The following is a 17866-nucleotide window of genomic DNA, read 5'->3' on the forward strand; positions in this document are numbered from 1 at the left end:
GACAGGTCCTGGCCATGCAAAGGCTGTTAGTAAATGTGTGGATCATCTCAGCAAGGCAGCGTGAGGAGGGATAACACTGGAACATCACTCACACTCTTTTTTCACTCCCCCCACACTTTCCACCATTCCCCACCAATATTCCCTGTTACTGCCTGCCCCTCGAGATTCTCTCCTGAAATGAGTGTGATCTGGGCTCAGGTAGTGGAAGCTTCACAGGCAGTTCTATGTCCATGGAAGGGACTGGAGGATTTTGCCAGAGGCAAAACCATTCTGTGGCAGAGCAGAAGACAGGTTCTGAAAGAGCCCACCTAGGGACCCTCTGGTTGAATTATGATGTTGTGCAGCTGGGATGTGTTACAGAAAGACACATTTGGACTCAGAGAAGCTGCAATTTTTCAGAAAAGCCTGGATGGCAACCAGCTTACAAACGGGAAACATCATTCCAGTGTTGCTTCTGCCCTACTGACTAATTCTTAGAACAAACAAACTTTATGAAATTCAGATTTCAGCTGTGTAAGTGGGCAAAAAGTGGAGCTTTATGAAATCATGGAAAGAAATACTGCTTTAAATGAAAAGTTTTTCTCAGTCTGTGCCATAGCCTCCCTACGCTGCCACAATGTGATCTTCCTTGACATTCCTCTTTTCCTCCCTTGCATTTTAATTGTAAATTAATCACTGACTTGGACATGTCTCTACTGTGCATTAATATGGTTGATATTAACAACAATATTGCTCTCCAGGCATTTGGAACGTGCAAGACTTTTTGTGCACCAAATGGCCCATATTAACTTCTGGAATAGCCAGGTGCAAACTCTATTGCAGTGCTCAAATTAGTTCAATTTCTCTAACTGCTTCTCCTGTAATTGATGGCTCAAATTATAATAAAGTACAGTTCCTCTACATGATATATGTTACAAGTACTACCTGTTATGCTGAATATTGCATTGCTTTGAAACTGCATTACCCTCTCCCTTCACTGATCAGATCTTTTTTTTAAAGGAATTACTTATGAACCAGAAAGTGTCTTCACATCATTCAGAAATTATACATATGCTCATGCACTTTATCAGCAGCTGACAGAATGGGGATGGCAAAATTACTGTCACTCATGTTGCATTCAATGTCACATAAAGACCTGCTTTTTACCATACCTTAAAATTGACAATAAATGCCAGTCATCTCTCCTTGCCCCATTACTGCATCCAGACATAGCAAGCAATGCTTAGAATATACTCACCTTCATCTTTTAAATCCCTGCTTCAGCCTTTTTTTCTTCTGCATGTATTGTTATTCTCCTAAGCCTGCACCTAAAATACTCTTTACCATTCTCTTTTTTTCTGAAGTATCTGATTACAGTGGGTTGTAATTTTTTTTTCACGTGGAAACAACAATTTCTATAAAACAAACAAATCAGCTACATCCAAATGGCTTATTGACCCTTAACTGTTTCAATTCAAATGTTATCCCTGATGGGAAAATAGTGAGGAATGGGTGCATTTGATTTTGGGGACATGTGCACTTTGAGGTGTGGCTGATTCTGGACCCTGGAATCTGGCAGTCCCCCATGAGTTGGCAGCTCTGTCCCAGCACTCTGCAGCTGCTCAAGGAAACCAGACCTAACAAGAACATCAATTTCATTGCACCACAGCAGAATCTGGGGAATTTGCAGTTCATCAGAACTGTATTTAGAAATCTGATCTTGATCCAATATGGACTGAAGCCACACTTAAAAATAACAACATTCCCAGCCAATCAGAAAAGGTGTGTTCCTGCAAGTTCCAATTATTATACCTTCCATTATTTCTTCATTAAACAGAGGTTATAAACATCATCTGCTCCTGAAGACAGATGTCAGTGTACTCACAGAAAAAAACAAAAGGCTGATATTAAACAGCAAGAGTTCTCACCCAGCTCACTTTGCCAGGTGTCAGTTTGAAATTCAGCATCTCCCTCCTCCCAGTCCTCAATGGCCACGTGCCTCTCATTTGTGGGGGCAGCAAAACTGGTGCTGAGTTCAGTTACACACCAACCACAGGCACCATTGATATTGTGCTGCAGGTTAAAATATCATCTCAGGGTTCTGCAGCATTCAAAAATTAAAATTCTGTTAAGAACTCCTATGAAGAGAACTGAGAAAAAATGCCACAAACCATCTCTAGGCTGGTCATAGCCTTCTGCAGAAATCAAGTACATTGCAAGTCTTAGGTAATATACAGTGTAGTAAGAAAGCTACAGATTTCTAAATTTCTAACTGATAAGGAAAGGAGTGCTAGGGAATTGTTATGTACAAATTCTCACACTACTTGAACTGGTAAAGCTATGAAGCAGACAATTTAAATGACACAAAAGGAACCATTTGTCATGTGACAAAACACTGAATTCACTGCCATGAAGTCTAGTGTAGGCTCATCTAAAAAGGCTCAAAAAGCAATCAATTAAATCCAAAAAACAAAAGTGCATCCAGTGCTCCTAAAGGGAAAGTTTTAGCATGAATACTCCAGAACTGAGTCCCTAAGCCACAGAAAACTGAAAATTTGAAAGATGTACCTGAGGACTGATCCATCCACATCCTTTACATTAACGAACCTCTAATTCTCTTAGGAAGAGGATGCTGGGTTTGATGATCTGTTCAGGAAGTTCTTACATTCAAAGAGATTTCATGGACATGTTCAGGAGACAGAAGCCATAAAAGTGTCTGTGTGAAACGATACAGCAGGATGTCAGAAAATGGACAGGAATTCAGCTGTTTAGCTTTCCTGACAAGTTCAGAGAATAACTAACTTTTAAAAGAAGTGACTTATTAGAGCAGCAAGTGCTGTTGAAACTGATCTTTCTTGTGCCTTGTTTTGCTGGCTCTGACAGAATAACTAAAATGAAAATATTTTGCATTTGTCTCTGGATAAAAGTTTGCAGATGTATATTGTCTTTTGGCAAAATATATGTATTTATGACGCAAACAAAAAACATACATCAAGAATGAAACTGGGTTATTTAAAACTCACATTAAATACACTTTGTAAGAAAATAAATGTATGTAATGAAACTGTCTGACAATGCTGATTGTAAATTCACCATGATGACTTCACAGTTCTCATTGTGATTCCTGCTCAATACCTGCATGGACAATATCTGAGGATGGCAAGTGTGTTAAAACAAGTAATATTCTCCTGAGACAACTTTATGTGAGTGATCGTTTCCTGGGTTTTGTCAATCAACTTGGTGTTTCTCCACAAGTGCAGACAAGGTTCCTGCCTGTGCAGTGGACTGTGGGGCAGCCCACATGCTGCCCGCTCCCATCTGCTTTTCCAGCCGATTCTTTCCCAAATCTGCGTCCTGAGGATCTGGAAATTCCAGTGGCAATTCGCTCCAGACCGTGCACCATGATCAGCAGATGGACAGCCATAAGGACAGGATGCTGCTCTTAAACCGAGTATAAAAATCACATTCTGGTCCGACATGGGTTCTACGCCAGTGTTTTGACTTTAACCAACTCTTTCACAGCCTTTTTCCATCCTGTGCCTCGCCGGGCTGCGGATGCAGGCTGCATGCTGCAAGGGTGTGAGCGAGGCATGAGGGCGGGTTTGAGCCGGGCTGTCCGTGCCCCTCAGACGGGCACAGCCCCTCGGTGTCCCCGCCGTGTGACACCGCCCGTGCAGCCCTCAGGACACAGCCACAGGACCCTCATCCCACTCCGACTGATATCACCCCACCCCACCCGGTCCCGTCCCGTCCCGCCCCTCAGGCCCGCTCCCGGTAGGCACCGCGCGTACAGCCGCAAACTACCACTCCCGGCAGCCCCTGCGGAGCCCCGCAGGCTCCGCGCCCGGCCCCCCTTCCCCGGGACTCCATCTCCCAGCACCCCGCGCGGCCTCCCGACCCTTCATTTCCGGGAGCGGCGCCGCGTCCCTAGCTCGGCGGAGGCGGCGGCGGCCGGAGTGCGGCGAGCGGGGCCTCCTGGGGCCGGCGGCGGAGGGAGCGGGGCCGGGCGGGTCTCCGGGCGGTCGGCGCCAATGCTGAACATGTGGAAAGTCCGGGAGCTGGTGGACAAGGCGTGAGTAGGGCGGGGCGCGCACGGGGGGCCGGGGGCGGCTCGGCCGTGGCCCCTCAGCCGGGCCCGCGCTCCCCCTGCCCCCCCCAACATGGCCGCGGCCCCTCCCCTGCTGAGGTGGCGGCCTCACACCCCCTCTGTGCCCGGCTGACCCCGGCCCCGTTGTCTCTCCCTGCTTCCGCCCGTGTCCCCCAGTGACTGCCCGGGGTGGGCCCTGAACGCCCTCCTAGCGTGGCTTTATGGCCCCTCCGGGGCTGCAGGCAGGCAGGAGTTGCTTTTCAGGTAGTCTGTGGCCTTTCCATTATGGCTGGCTGCTTTCCCGCCCCTGTCGGGCGTATCTGGGCCCTTCCAGCTCTTGGCGATCAGCGCTTCAGCTTTGGGTGCCCCCTCCTGTGCCAGGGTCCTGGGCTGTGTGTGCCCGGTTTGGTGTACGAGCCCTTGGAATCTGTCTCTGCTGGACTGGCTCCCAGTGGCCCTTAGGCCCCTGAGGGGGAATAGACAAGGCTCTCAAAGCAGGAGGGGAGTAAAGAATCGCCTGCACGTTTTCAGAGAGCTTCCCAAGTCACGACATGCTCTCTCTAAAGTGTTTCCCTCCTTCCTAAGGACAGGTTTGCGTGCAGTTGCCATTGGCTCGCAAGCCCCTGCCATTCAGAGGTGAAGTGTGGTAGAGAACTGAGGTGTCCGTTCGCACCCCTTACACGTTTAAGTAGCTCAGATATTTAAAAGTTTGTTTCCTTGAATAGGGTCTCCTCCCACTGAAAACTTGTCTGTGGACTTGGTTATCGTGATCGTTGTGTTGCAGATGGAGAGCATGACGTTATTATTGCGTTTGTCAGCCACTCCTTCATTTTTGGCATGAGAAAAATTTGATAGGATGGAGAACTTAGCAAAGGTTGCTTTGCCCCCTCAAATAATAAATGTACAGGGGAAAGCTTGGAGCACTTCTCCATCACTCTTTTCAGTGGTGCCCAGTGATGGGACAAGGGGCAGTGGACACCAACTGAAACACAGAAGTTCTGTCTGAATATGAGGAAAAGCTTCTTTACTTTCAGGGTGACAGAGCACTGGAACAGCCTGTCCAGAGAGGTTGTGGAGTCTCCTTCTCTGGAGATATTCTAAACCTGGCTGGATGTGATCCTGTGCAACCTGCTCCAGGTGTACCTGCTTTAGCAGGGGGTTGGGCTGGATGATCTCCAGATCTCCCTTCCAACCCCAGTAATTCTGTGAGTTGAAGATGTCCCTGCTCATGGCAGGGGGTTGGCCTAGTGCTCTCCAAAATTGCTTTCCAGTCCAAACCATTCTGTGTTCTATGAGTTGTGGAATGCTAAGAGGAATAACTGACTGAAGGTCTGTAGGTTGATATATGCCATATGATATTAACGACAAACAGTTGTACCTGCCCTTAGGAATCACAAGTCTTTCAAAACTGAGGTTCTGTTTTAAACTCTTTTTGTGTTTGTTTCTCCAAACATTTTTTAAAGGAGCCTGTGTGATGTATAGCTTAAAGATGGCAAACTGAAGAGAAGTGTCAGCTTATTCACCATAATCAGCTGTTTTGCTCATGGTGCTGTGAGACTTTTCTAGGCTGAGATTTGGATGATATTTAAAAACCACTGTGATTAAGTCTTGTCCTGAGGAAGTTATTTGCTTTTTGCAGCTTCTTGTATACAAAGTCAGCCTTGGGTAAAGTAGTTTTCATAATGTGACAGATGAGGTATTTGGGAGTACAACCCTGACTTGAGTTCCAGGACCTTCCAGGGAAATAAAGTTTTTCCTAAGTTTTACTTGTCTACTGTTTTTGTCTATAGGATTCATGATCATTGTAGCATTATAATATTGTCACTATTTTTAAAATGTTTACTTCTAAGGATATAAGTTAAGTCCAACTGTACATCAAAATCTGAATTGGAAAAGACATTCTATTTCCAGAACAGGTGCAAGAAGCAAACATTTCCAATAATAAAAAATGTTTTTTTGAATAGACTTCAGTTTTCTGGGAATAACATTATCCAAATAAAGTATATGGTTTCTTAAAAAAACGGGGAGGAGGGGCAGGACAAAAATGGAGCCTGCAGAGTAAATAGTATTTACAGACATCAGGATCAATAGTCCCATTGTGTGTGGTGCAGATTTGTCATAATGTCTTCTGTCTTAAGGCCATGACTTACCAAATTCTCTGCAGAGGAAGCTAAGTGATATAATCTGCCTCATAAATAACAGCCTGATGCTGTGGCAGCAGCATACTGGACTTTAAGAAGAAACTGCCCTTCTTTCCTGAAAAAGAGATGTGATTATATGAGGATTTCAAAAATGTGGAAATATCTTGAAATTTTCCGAGTTCAAACCTTGATAGCTTTGATAGTGGTTTTGAGTTCTGCATCTTGGTTCCATATTCAGCTGATACTGATCTCAGAGTTTCAGTTTACTCATCTGGGGTTTATTTTTTTATCCTTATTTTTGCTTCAGTGGTTGAGAGTTTGATTAGGTCAGCTATTTCAACATGGGGAACTTTTCTTACACAATGCTCAGATACTTTTGTGTGTGAAGCTTCTGTAAGCAATGATAAATATCTGTGGGTTACTTTAAATGCAAAAACCCGGGTAAAAATGGTAATCTGTTAACATTCATGAAAGTCTTAGAAACAAAAAATAAGTTAGCAATTACAAAATACATATGAGAAATTCAAATTTGTATTTAGTGTTTTTGAAGTATTTGGTCTCTATATTTCTTTGTTGTGACTGGAATTGGGCAGTGAGGTTCATCAGGTAAATTCTGCTTTATAATTCTCTTCACACCACAATCACCTCTTATTTTTATGGTAGCATTTATAGTAACTCCAGAGTATGGATCTTCATTCTGTTGTGCATGAGACAGTTATTTTAGATACTGAGTGGTAGTCCTATTGGATTTGAAGTTTAGGAGGAAGACTCTGGTAGAGTGTTAGATTTACTGTTCTAGGATGTTTTGTTACATGTCTTGTTCTGCCCTTTGTTAACTTCAATACTTTTCAATGCCAGTGGAACTCCCTCCCTTAAATATTCAGTACCTTTATTAGGTTTGACTGAACAGTAATACCTTGTTTCTGGCTGGGCATTGTGAATAAGGTTGCAGTCTAAATCAAATAATTAATTAAACCTGTCTGTACCCAGTAAAATCTGCTTGTCATAAGGTTTATTCTTGCAATTCCAAAATAACTGTCAAAATTCTTCCACCCCTCAGTTTCTCAATGGGTATTGCAGTGTGCTCAAGAGTTCTTCAAGTGTGTGAAATTATATTGAATTTCTCTTGAATTGCTGGTTAGTTTATAGTTTAGAAGGTGCAGGTCTACATACTCTTATTTCTTCTGGAGTAAATTCTATTTTTTATTATTATGTGAATAAATTAACTGAAGAAGGCAGCTTTTCACTTTTGTTTTCACTTGTATGGGTTCTTTTTCCCCAGTAATGCAAAACTGAGCTAGAAAGTAAACTAAACAGTTGGAAAATAAATGCAGCCCTCTGTGCTCAGCTCGTTGGCTCCAGGACAGTGAACTCTGTTTAAATGGCAGAGGTTTCTGATGGCTCAGGGCCAGGGTGGTGCTTGGTGCAAAGTTGGTGAGTCAGGTGGCAGTTCTGAGTCACTCCTGAGGCAATGTCAGAGATTTCGATTCTTTTTTCTCATAGGCTTAGGTGAGGGCTGCAGTGTAGCTGTGTTGCCTCAGCATTCCAGGCAAGAGGTGGCCAGTTCCTGTGACAGAGCCCAGAGGCACATGTCACACTCTGGAGCTGCTGGTGGGAGTGTGAGCTGCAGGAACATTTGGCAGGTGGGAAGGAGTCTGGTCTCCCTCTCCTGCTGCACCGCGGGTTCTGCAGCTCTGTCTCTGGATGCTCCGGTGAGAGCACTCCCAGATATTGTGGCACAGGGTTCAGGTTACCCCATGCCTGCTCCGAAACAATCCTGCAGTTGTGATGAAACTTGAGGCCAAGTGTTGCATTTACTGCTTGTGAGCTGCAGGACACTAAGGATCTGCAGGCTGCCTGGTACTGTGTAGAAGCAGCTCACACAAGAAAAGTCGTATTTTTGTTGGTATAGGTGTATCAGTACTTTGATAGTCAAATCACCAAGGGCCTTAACCAAATTTCTCCTTACTATATGACAACAGAACTGGCAAAAGGTGTTGTAGTCACTGAGAATGAGCTCAGGAGTCCCAGCTGTGGAAATACAGAGTGTTATGCAACTTGGAAACTTCACTTTTAAGTCTTATTGGACAAGTACATGTTGTGCTTTGTGTTCCCTGCGAGATTTCTAGGAGAGTTCTACAACGAAAATCCCATGACTTTTTAAAAAAGAAAACTGGGGAATATTAAGAAACCCAGTTAAAACAGGTTTTAACTTGTCAGAAACCTGAAGGTATCAGCTTGGCCTGGCGGCCAAGTTCAAAAGCCAGGCCATTCATTTAGTTCTGTTGAAGTTCCTTTTCTTGAAGCAGAAACTGCTGATTCTCAGTTTACTGAAAGGTTCCTGCTGTTGGTGTTGTTGTTGTTAATGTGCACGAGGAGATTCAGCTCAAAGCAGAACACAGTGTTTGTGTGTATATAGGTAGCAAGGCCAGCTGGATTCCTCACTGCAATAACTTCTCTCTTAATATAAGATGTTATGTTAACAGTTTTGCTGCCCGATTTCTGTCACAGACATGTAGGACTTGCAGCAGGCAGACTCGAAGACCTTTGGACCCACTGAGATCAGGTTGCTGCCTAAGTAACAGTGTGGTGAGATTTTACAGCCACTTTCTTTAAAATTGCATTGCCATTCTTAGCTTTTGTGATCTTCTGCATGCATCACCTCAATGTGGGAGACCTCCTTTTATGCCCCTTTCCACACATCAAAGGATAAGAAACAGTCTCATGAAAAAAAAGGGATGAAGGTGACAGATCTGAATGTACTTAGGACAGTATTATCCAGATGTTCATTTGCATTAGTTCAGGTGAGTGAAGTAGTTGTCACTTTTACTTCAAAATTAAACGAGAGCACCTGTGAATTTCTTGCCAGTAATAGGAATGTGACAGTTGCCATACTCCTGTTTTGTTCCATGCTCCTTCCAGTTCAGTTTTGTCCACCGGACTGAGCCCTAACTGCTTTGCTAGTACTGCTCTTAGCCACACCTTTCTGGTGGCCCAGCAGGAATGTGTTTGCAGTCACTTGTGTTGAAGAGTGGGAGGTGAAGTGTTGCAGAGCTGTTTCCATACATTTCACAATCTTGATGAATTGCCTTAGTATGTAATAGTTTAATTTCTTTTTAAATGGAAAGCAAATAGTCTTGTTTAGAATTGATTGTAATAGGGAAGCATTATAACACCTTAAAATTTATTTAGAGGTAGGCACTTGGGTCCTCTATTTATTCTGATGCTAAATCTATGCAAAGAGAAAGGATTTTTAGTGTTGGGGGGGGGGGGGGAAGGAAGGATTAAAGGAGGTGTTGTCGTGAGTTCCAATAGAACTAGGCAGGGGAGAAGTTCTGGTTGATAAACAGCATGTTTTCTTTAGTGCTTCTGATTGTACAGTCTGTAAAGAAGAGGGTAAATTATTGGTAAAATAGAGTGAATTACTGTTTCTATTGTCATTGCAATTTCTTGCTGTTGTAGCCTAAAGCATGTAATGAGACCTTGTACTTCACTCCCAGGTCACAGATGAGGGAAGCTAGTGAGAGAATTCTGTCAAGTAAACCAAGTCACATTGTGCTGCTAACAGTTAAAATTCTGCATTTGTTGACTTCCAGTCTCATGTTGCTGTCTGCTACCTCATGCTATGTCTGCAGGACACTAATGTGGTAAATGCACCCTGGTCATTTACCCTACAATTACAGCCCTTACGGTTGACTTTTGGTTGCTCTCTGCCTGTAGAATGCTCATGTTTGCCCAGAAATAGGCAGGACCCCATGTATCCTTAGCTGGCGGTTTTCAATTCTTCTGCCTAACTGCTCTCTCTTTTTAATGTGCCTGTAATTGTTCTTATTTACAGGCAATTTTCTTGTGGTTCATGGATTTGTCCACCCAGACTATTGAACTCTTTAATGAAATGCTCTTTGCTTGTTCTGTAATAGTAGGTATCATTGTAAATGATCCATCATATAATATGTCCAGCAGAAGGGTAAATGACTGCCTAACATTTGTCCATTGCTATCTGAATCTCTTGTAAACTCCTTTGCTTCAGTCCCAGGATCATTTAGTTTTCTCTATATTGAAGATTTATTTTGGTTTGCATAAGCAAGATCTTCAGGGCAATGAACACTTGCACAGTTTTATGTAAGGGACAGTTAGTTAATCCTCACTGCATGAGTTATTCTCCTGTTGGTGCTAAAGAGGTGTCCTGCTGATAACTGCTTTAAGAACAGCATTTTGTGTTATTAGTACAAGCAAGATGATGATGATGATCTTCAGCCCTGGAAGGGTTTGTACTCTGCCTGGTTACCAGAGAGCTGAGAGAGAGAGGAAAGTCTTGGCAATACAAAGGAGGACTGGATTTGAACGTAGCATTTGGCTCTGCAGCCAGTCATGGCTGTGTCTGCCAAGCACTTGTAACAGCAAGTTACTTCTCAGGACTTTCCTTCTTCCCTTAAAAACCTCCCAGAAAGTTGCTGGTATTAATAAGGAAGAAAAAGGGTTCTAGTCTTTGGGCCATGTAATTGAGTATGGGAGATAAGCATCTGTGAAAGTATTATGCTCTGTTATCTCACATACATAGACATGGTGTTCTCTTGTTTGAATATTCAGCTGGTGGAGTAATCCATCAAGTAGGCATATATGACAAGCTGATGGATTTATTAGGATTTATTATTATTGGCATAAGGTGGTCGTGGCCAAGCACACAGTTTCATCAGCACACTCCAAGTGGTGCTTTTGTTAGTGCTCTTTCGAAGGTGTTATTGCCATTTTACACCCTGTGGTAGCTGACAATAGTCTGTATTATGTTGTGTAAGGCTAGCTCAGGTAATGGCTTTATGTATTTTCAGGAAATCTAAGTGATGTATGTGTGACAATTTGTGTTCTTGAAATGCTTCTAAAGCAGAGCTTTGTGTGTCCTTGCCAGGCAGGCCTGGGCTCCTGCCTGGGGACTGCGTGAAACTGCTCAAGGATAAGAGCCTTACCTCCATGGCTTTGAGCAGCTGTGGTCAAAAGGATTGAGGTGCTTAACTCAGTTCTATGCTAATTCCTCTTGGTTGTGTTGCCAGTTCGTGTATTACAGAATACTAGCTGATTTGCATAATTATTTCGTATGCAAGGTATAATTACTTCCAAAACATTGGGCACATTACTGCTTTCTCTCCTCAGGCTTTGCTATTTCAGTGTGCAACTGTAAGTGTTGCAGTTGTTCTAAAAATTGTAAAATACTGATCTGATTCTTTTATATTTGTCTCCATTCATTTCAAGTGTTAAATGAATTTCTGTATTTATATGAAAATGATATTTTTTTCTAAAAGCAAAGATGAGCCATTGGAGAATGACTGAAGCATTACTTCACGGGATGGTAGGTTAAGAACAAAAAAATGTAATTATTGAGAGGTGTGTGCTTCATTCTGGAACTTTTGGAATATCTTTCATTGATTTATTCTGAAGTTTGGGTACAGCTTGTCCAAAGTAATAATACAAGAATTCCAATTTGAATTCCTCTCCAACATACAGAGTGTACTGCCCTGTTGACCTGTTGCTTCAAATATGTTTCAAATACTTTGCTGGCATGTGCTTGGTGAGGAACTTCAGCTTCCAAATTACCACTGTGTGCTCTGAACTTAAATTGAAGCAGTATTGAAAGAAGAGGGGCAGGAAGTTGAAGCTCCTTGAGAAGAGCTGTTCCCTTTAATAGTTTTTTTTACTCATACGAAGATGTACAATAGCATAACATTTTGTTAAAAGTTGGCTGTTTCACAGACTTTGTTTAAATGCTTATTTCAAATTTTTGTGTTCATAAGGCTAAACTAATGTAGGGCAAGAGAATGAAAAGCTGAATTAGTAGCAAATGCACCAAGTGAATAAAGTAGTCAGATTTGCAGTTGGTCTTTTTCCAGCTCCTTGTAGTGATCTGGATCTTATTGATACAGGTCAAATATGGACCCAGTTAGACACAAGGGTTTACAGCTGCTGTCATGTTTCAGTTTGGAGCAGGAGCTTTATTTATTTACCTGTTCTATTTGGAATGAGGAGCTGTTACACAGCTAAAACTTGAATGATACTTGATAGCCTCCTTAGAGCACTTGTGTAGAGGAGCATAACTCCAGAAAAAAATGGTCCTTCTGTTCTGCCTCTGCAAAACAAGTTCTAATTCTAACTGGGGTGTACTCATTATTTTTTAAGATATGCTAAGGTAAGGTCATGTGAAATTGCTACAAGTTGGTGCCTTACTTCTTTCTAGAAAGCTCTATAGGCTGTGGTGCTCTGAGTACTCTTGAGTATTTTTTCAGTACCAGTTAGGAAGAGTATTCATTACTTATTCTTGCATTGTGTGCTGTGTGAAGAACTGCAAAGAGGAACAGCCCCAGTTGGAAGCTCTTTCTCTCCCTGCAGGTCTTTGTAGATTGTCAGGGTTTGAGTTGGAGTAGCGATGTTGAAGTGGGAGAGGACAGCAGGACCCTTAAAGTTCTCATGCAAGTGGAGGACACTGGACACAGGGTTAAGTCTCCTCTTGTAGTTGCCCTGAGATCTCAAACACAGTCAGCACTTTCACCAATCAGAAAACCTAACCCAGGCCATGAAATCAGAGTTTGTAGTTTCACAGTTAGTATAAGCGTAGGCTGATGGTGAAAGAGGTTTCTCAGCCTCCCGTCTGCCACAGCCTGCACGCTTCTCTTCCTTTTGCTGGCACTTGCAGACTTTCTGCTTGATGAGAGAATCTCTGACTAACCAGTTGTTTTTGCCAATTTACTTCTCCACTGGATTGGATCCCTGGTTTAGTTAACTCCATGGTCACACAAATATTTGTGCTGGCATAAAGGAAGGAATGGTATTTGGGCAAGAATAAGTGGCTGGGGGCAAAGTACAAGTTGAGTGCAAAACACCCTTAGCATGTGATTTCACAGGCAGGTTGAAGAGTTCTGAGATTATTCTCCTAATAGAGAACTAACTCATCTTTATACGTGGCCATTCCTTGTTTTTGCCTTCCTTGTGCTGCTGGTGTGTGGTTCAGTATTTTCTTGTGCTCCCTTGCTGATAACAGCTAAAAAAGCCCCCATGGTTTTAGGGTTCATAACTGATTTAGCCACAAGTTTTACAAACAGCTGCTCATGGCAGCACAAACACTTGTGGTGATGGGGAAAGGATAGGAAGATTAGCTGTGGGAGCCTTTTACCATGATAAGACATTTTTACATATTTTTGTTATTTAAAACTGTACTGTTAGTGGTTTGCTAACTGCAAGTTTAAATTTAAGGTTGTTCTATCTCATGTATCATAACTTGAAGGTTCCAAGCCAGCCTTTCTGTTTGTGTCACTGTTGTGATGGGGAGGGTAAGCATCAATATTTTGGTCCTACTCTTGGGTCATGAACTTCTGAGAAAGGATATAAATTGAAATACAATTTTGTGTCTTGTGTGGTGCTACTTTGAGCAATTCAGGCTCGAATTGATCTCAGGATCCAACAGATCTTCACATGAGAAGCCTTCAATTCAATTTCTACAGCTTATTGTAATAGAAATACTGGTGGTATATATTTGGGTTGTATCAGAGTGGTGAAGTGGGTATTCTGTGTAGACTGTTGCTTTAAATAGATTAAATCTTTCTAGAGATTGGTTTGCCACTAAGAATGAAATTAGCATGACACCAGTATAGTCAGTGTCTATTAATGGGTTGTAAGGAAACCACCTCAGTTGTACTTTTTCTTCCCCTTGTCCAAAGGGTGTGTCCTGTCCTGACCAGTTAAATATTGACTGCATGCTTAATAGATATTAACTGGCTCATTTGGAATACAATTAGAAATATTAGTGTATATTCAACTTATTTAATGAGACTGGCCTGCATTTTTTTAATCTGTTGTAATAATAATGGGACCTATTGGGAATTAGTTAGGGAGGATTTTTTTTCTCTACTCCATTCTGAGTCAGAGCAATAAATGTGTTTCTTGGTGGTTACTCTCCCCATCCTGTCAAGCTGTTTAGAATCATCCTAATGTAGGTTACAGACTGTGCTCAGTGTTTCCTCTCAAGACATTACTTTATACTTAGTAAACAAATAACCTCCCTATGTGGTTTTTTTGGAGGTGTGTGTTTTGTGTTTTGCATTCTATAAGACTACTCAGTTGAAAGGTTCTCTAAGATCATTTGGGATGTGAAGAGGAGAAAAAGTCTTTTGATAACCTTGGATAATTTTATTGGAGTTGCAGTAGGTGAATGCATCTTCTGAAAAATAAATTAGTCTTGGAAACTTACATCTACAAATAGAGCTGATATCTTAAAGATTGCTGTCACTTTTAATTATTCCTTGTTTTGACAATTACTTAATTATTTAAACTGTTTCTCTAAATGATCATGTGAAGTGTGTGGGGGAAACTCTGTTCAGAGGTATTTATCAGCTAAATGAGTTAACTTCTATTACAGTGTTCTGGCTCTCCTTGATACCAAACAGATGATTGCATTTCTTGAGACAGCTTGAAAATGTAGTGTTAATCTCAGCCTTTAGACTGCCAGTGTTGTTTTTTTGTTAATTGCACAGTAACTGTAACTCCTGGAGTTGCAGACATTAGCTCAAAAAAATCCAGTAATCTTACCATTACTGAGTAAATAAATAAATAGTGCCTGTGTTGAGCCATTGTGAAGTTTGTTTGTTGCAAATACGAGGTGTCATTTGAAATTACTGTCTCTGTGTGGACAGGAACCAGAAACTGGGTCTCTGAAATAAATGGAACAGCTCCTGTTACCTTTTTAGGACATGAGTTACTTGATCTCCTGAAGGAACCCATTTAACAAAGGGATACCTATGAAAGGAGAGGAAACATCATTATCCTCCACAAATAAACATGGCTTGGAAATGTGAAAGTTAATTTGTTTGTAATTGAGCAAACTCGTTTCACAAAAAAAACATTTGCTTTCCATCAAAATGGCCTTTTGTGAACTTGTGGGGTTTTTGTTTGCCAAGCTACACTTTTTAGTTAATGTGAGATACTAACCTGAAAATTTTAATGAGATAACATTAATATGACATTGCTGTTGCAATACTTATTCTGAATGGTGTGTTCTTACTGCTCATGCCCATTTTTGGACACTCAACTGTGAGCAGCTCTGGAAGGACACATTGTCATTAACTGTTAACCGAAATTTCTTTGTCCTGTTTCTTAATACAGCAGCAGGACTGCTAGGTTGTCACCTGCCTTCATGGAAAATAGAATGAGTGAAGACAGTTGCTATCAAGCATGTTTAGTCTATTTAGGATTATGGTGACTACTTTTCACTCTTGGATAAACTTGTAGCAGAGAAGAAATGTGGTAATTCGGATTTATTAATGGATGAAGGATCTAAAGTAGGAAACTACTAGATTTTTTTGGTTTTTTTTTAATTTGCTGTCGGAAAACCAAATAATTGTGCCATTCCTAGGAACTGGCAGTTCAGGACTAAAGGCCTGAGGGCAGAGCAAGTTCAGGAAGAGGACTGTGTTTTGGCTCTACCTGTAAAATCTTGGATGCTCACAGCTTATTCTGCAGAATTATCACTGCATACTTACCTTTACTCTTTCCACAATAACGAGCATCTTTTGGCATTGTCAGATTATGATGCTGGAAGGTTTTCCCTTGCACAGCCCTGCTTATGCTAAAGGTGTACAAAGTACTTGCTGTGAGACTGCAAAGTCTTAATTGCAATTTAATTATAAGATGTTGAATTTCTTGTTCTTTCTTGTTAGTAAGGTGGGTTGCAGGGCAAGGTTTAGTGTTTCAAATAGTTTTCTTCTTGAGAAGAGAGAGAGGATAATTTTGGAGACAGTGCAGCAGAAGTTTGAAGGACCTTGATTGTGTGTTCTCCTCTGTCTGCATGAAATAAGTTTCTTTTATCCAGACATATTCCATATAATCTTACATAAGGACAGCATCTTCATTATATTGTCTGACATGTAGTGGTCCTCTGGATTGGATTTCAGTATTGGATATGAAAGGGAATTCTGCAGGTGCATTAGAGCTGTTGAGTGTAGCAGCTACTGTAGCTCTTCATGGAATAATGGAAAAATTCTTGCTTTCAGCTTCAAATAGCAAACAAGCAGACTGAAAGGAACCAATTTTGAGAAAAGAAGCTGATCAGCTTCTCTGTGGTGACATCTGTATTCATTTTCTGGTTTTATTTTGATTATTTTCAAGAAACGAAAGATCTGAAATCTGATGTTGAGGTGGTGCATTTTGGTTTTTTTTGCAAACAATAGCAACTCTAGAATTAATTCCTGTGAGCTTAGAAATAAGCTTGGTAAATGATAATGCACTTAATAGCCAGGATGAAGGTAGTGATCTCAAGTGTTTATCACTCCTCCTGAATACTTCCTGCCTAGCAATTCCACTGCAGGACATTTGCATAAATGAAGGAAAGCAACTGCTTATGAACCTGCAATTTGATTATTTTGTGTAAACTGTTCTTTCCTCTTCCTTTCTCCTGCTCAGAAGTGCAGTTCAGCTTCTCCCTCAGCCTTAGGACATTTTCCAGGGCACAAGGCCATATTAAAAGTGCAGTTGGAGGCTCTCTGGTTTAGTTGCTTCACCTGCTGCTTGGACCATGCTTGTGTTGGTGAGATACATGTCCCAGGCTTTCCTAGGTAATGTGCTGCTTTGCTACCACAGGGGTGGAATGGGGAGCTGGACAGAGTCATGGCTGTGTAGTTAAAGGCACAAGGAAGCTGCAAGCCCTTCACAGGGAGTCTGGGTGTTAGAGAGCAGCTTGTGTTGTTGAAGGTTGGGTATGTTCCATGTGTGTGATTTATGTGCAGTTGGGATGCTGTTGTCTGACCCTGGACCTGAAGGACCAGGGAGTTCAGGAGTTGGAACTCTGCAGGCAAAGAGAGTGGAACTCCAGACTGATCTGTTCGTTATACTGCACTTTGCCCCTAAATCTTGTCAGAGAAGAGCTTGTAACAGGTACTTACTTTTGGCTTAGAGGAGTTAGCTGTACTCAGGTTTATTCCTCAAAAATGATTGCAGAAGGTGATGGATATTGCAAAGTACAGGGGTGCCTGGGATGTCACGGTGCCAAAGCAGTGATATGGCAGCAGAGAATGAGCAGTTTGTGTGTTAAAAGCTTCAGTGCCTGCATTGTTAAACTTTAATCAGCCCTCCCTGGTGTGCAGCAAGCATGTGTTTAGAGTAATGCTTAATTTGTAATAAATCTGGAATTAGGGCAATGTTTCAATGGTGCTCAGCTTGCAGTGAAAAGATAGCTGAAACTCCAAGGATCGTTAAGCATGGCCCATTAATGTTGGGGTGTGTGGGTTTTGGCAGTATTAAACTCCATATAACTGCATATTCATTTTTCTGTCCTCACAAAAGACTGTCAACTGACAAATAATTGAAACAGTTCTTTGAGAAGGGAAGTTTAGATTTTTTAGAATTCATTGTGATTAGTTGTACTTAATGGGTCTGTGCTGTTCACAGGTGCACAGATTCCCATGCAATGTTCCTGCTTTCCCAAGTCAAGTCTCTTACCTGTAACTATTCAGCTGATACACTTCAAGCATGTATGGCATCAGGAGATTTTCTTGGCCAGCTGGTGCATTACTGTGAGCTTAGAACTGTTACAAGCTCTTCATGGTATCAGAAAACTCTGGTATGAAGTTATTTGGTGAATGCATTCACTCAGTGGTTACAAATGTGGTTTTGGTGAATACGT

General features: G+C 41.8%; 1 protein-coding gene across 1 annotated transcript in view; it reads left to right on the forward strand.

Annotated features, from left to right (window-relative positions):
- Positions 1-3894: 3894 nt before the first annotated feature.
- The window catches only part of CLINT1 (clathrin interactor 1), a 47205-nt gene continuing 33233 nt past the window's right edge, over positions 3895-17866 (forward strand). Inside the window, exon 1 of the mRNA XM_014875929.2 lies at positions 3895-4051. Coding sequence (XP_014731415.1) covers positions 4011-4051 — 41 coding nt within the window. The 5' untranslated portion in view covers positions 3895-4010. The remainder of the gene's footprint in view (positions 4052-17866) is intronic.

This window comes from Sturnus vulgaris, chromosome 15, assembly GCF_052056855.1.
Source record: "Sturnus vulgaris isolate bStuVul1 chromosome 15, bStuVul1.hap1, whole genome shotgun sequence".
Lineage (NCBI taxonomy): Eukaryota > Metazoa > Chordata > Aves > Passeriformes > Sturnidae > Sturnus > Sturnus vulgaris.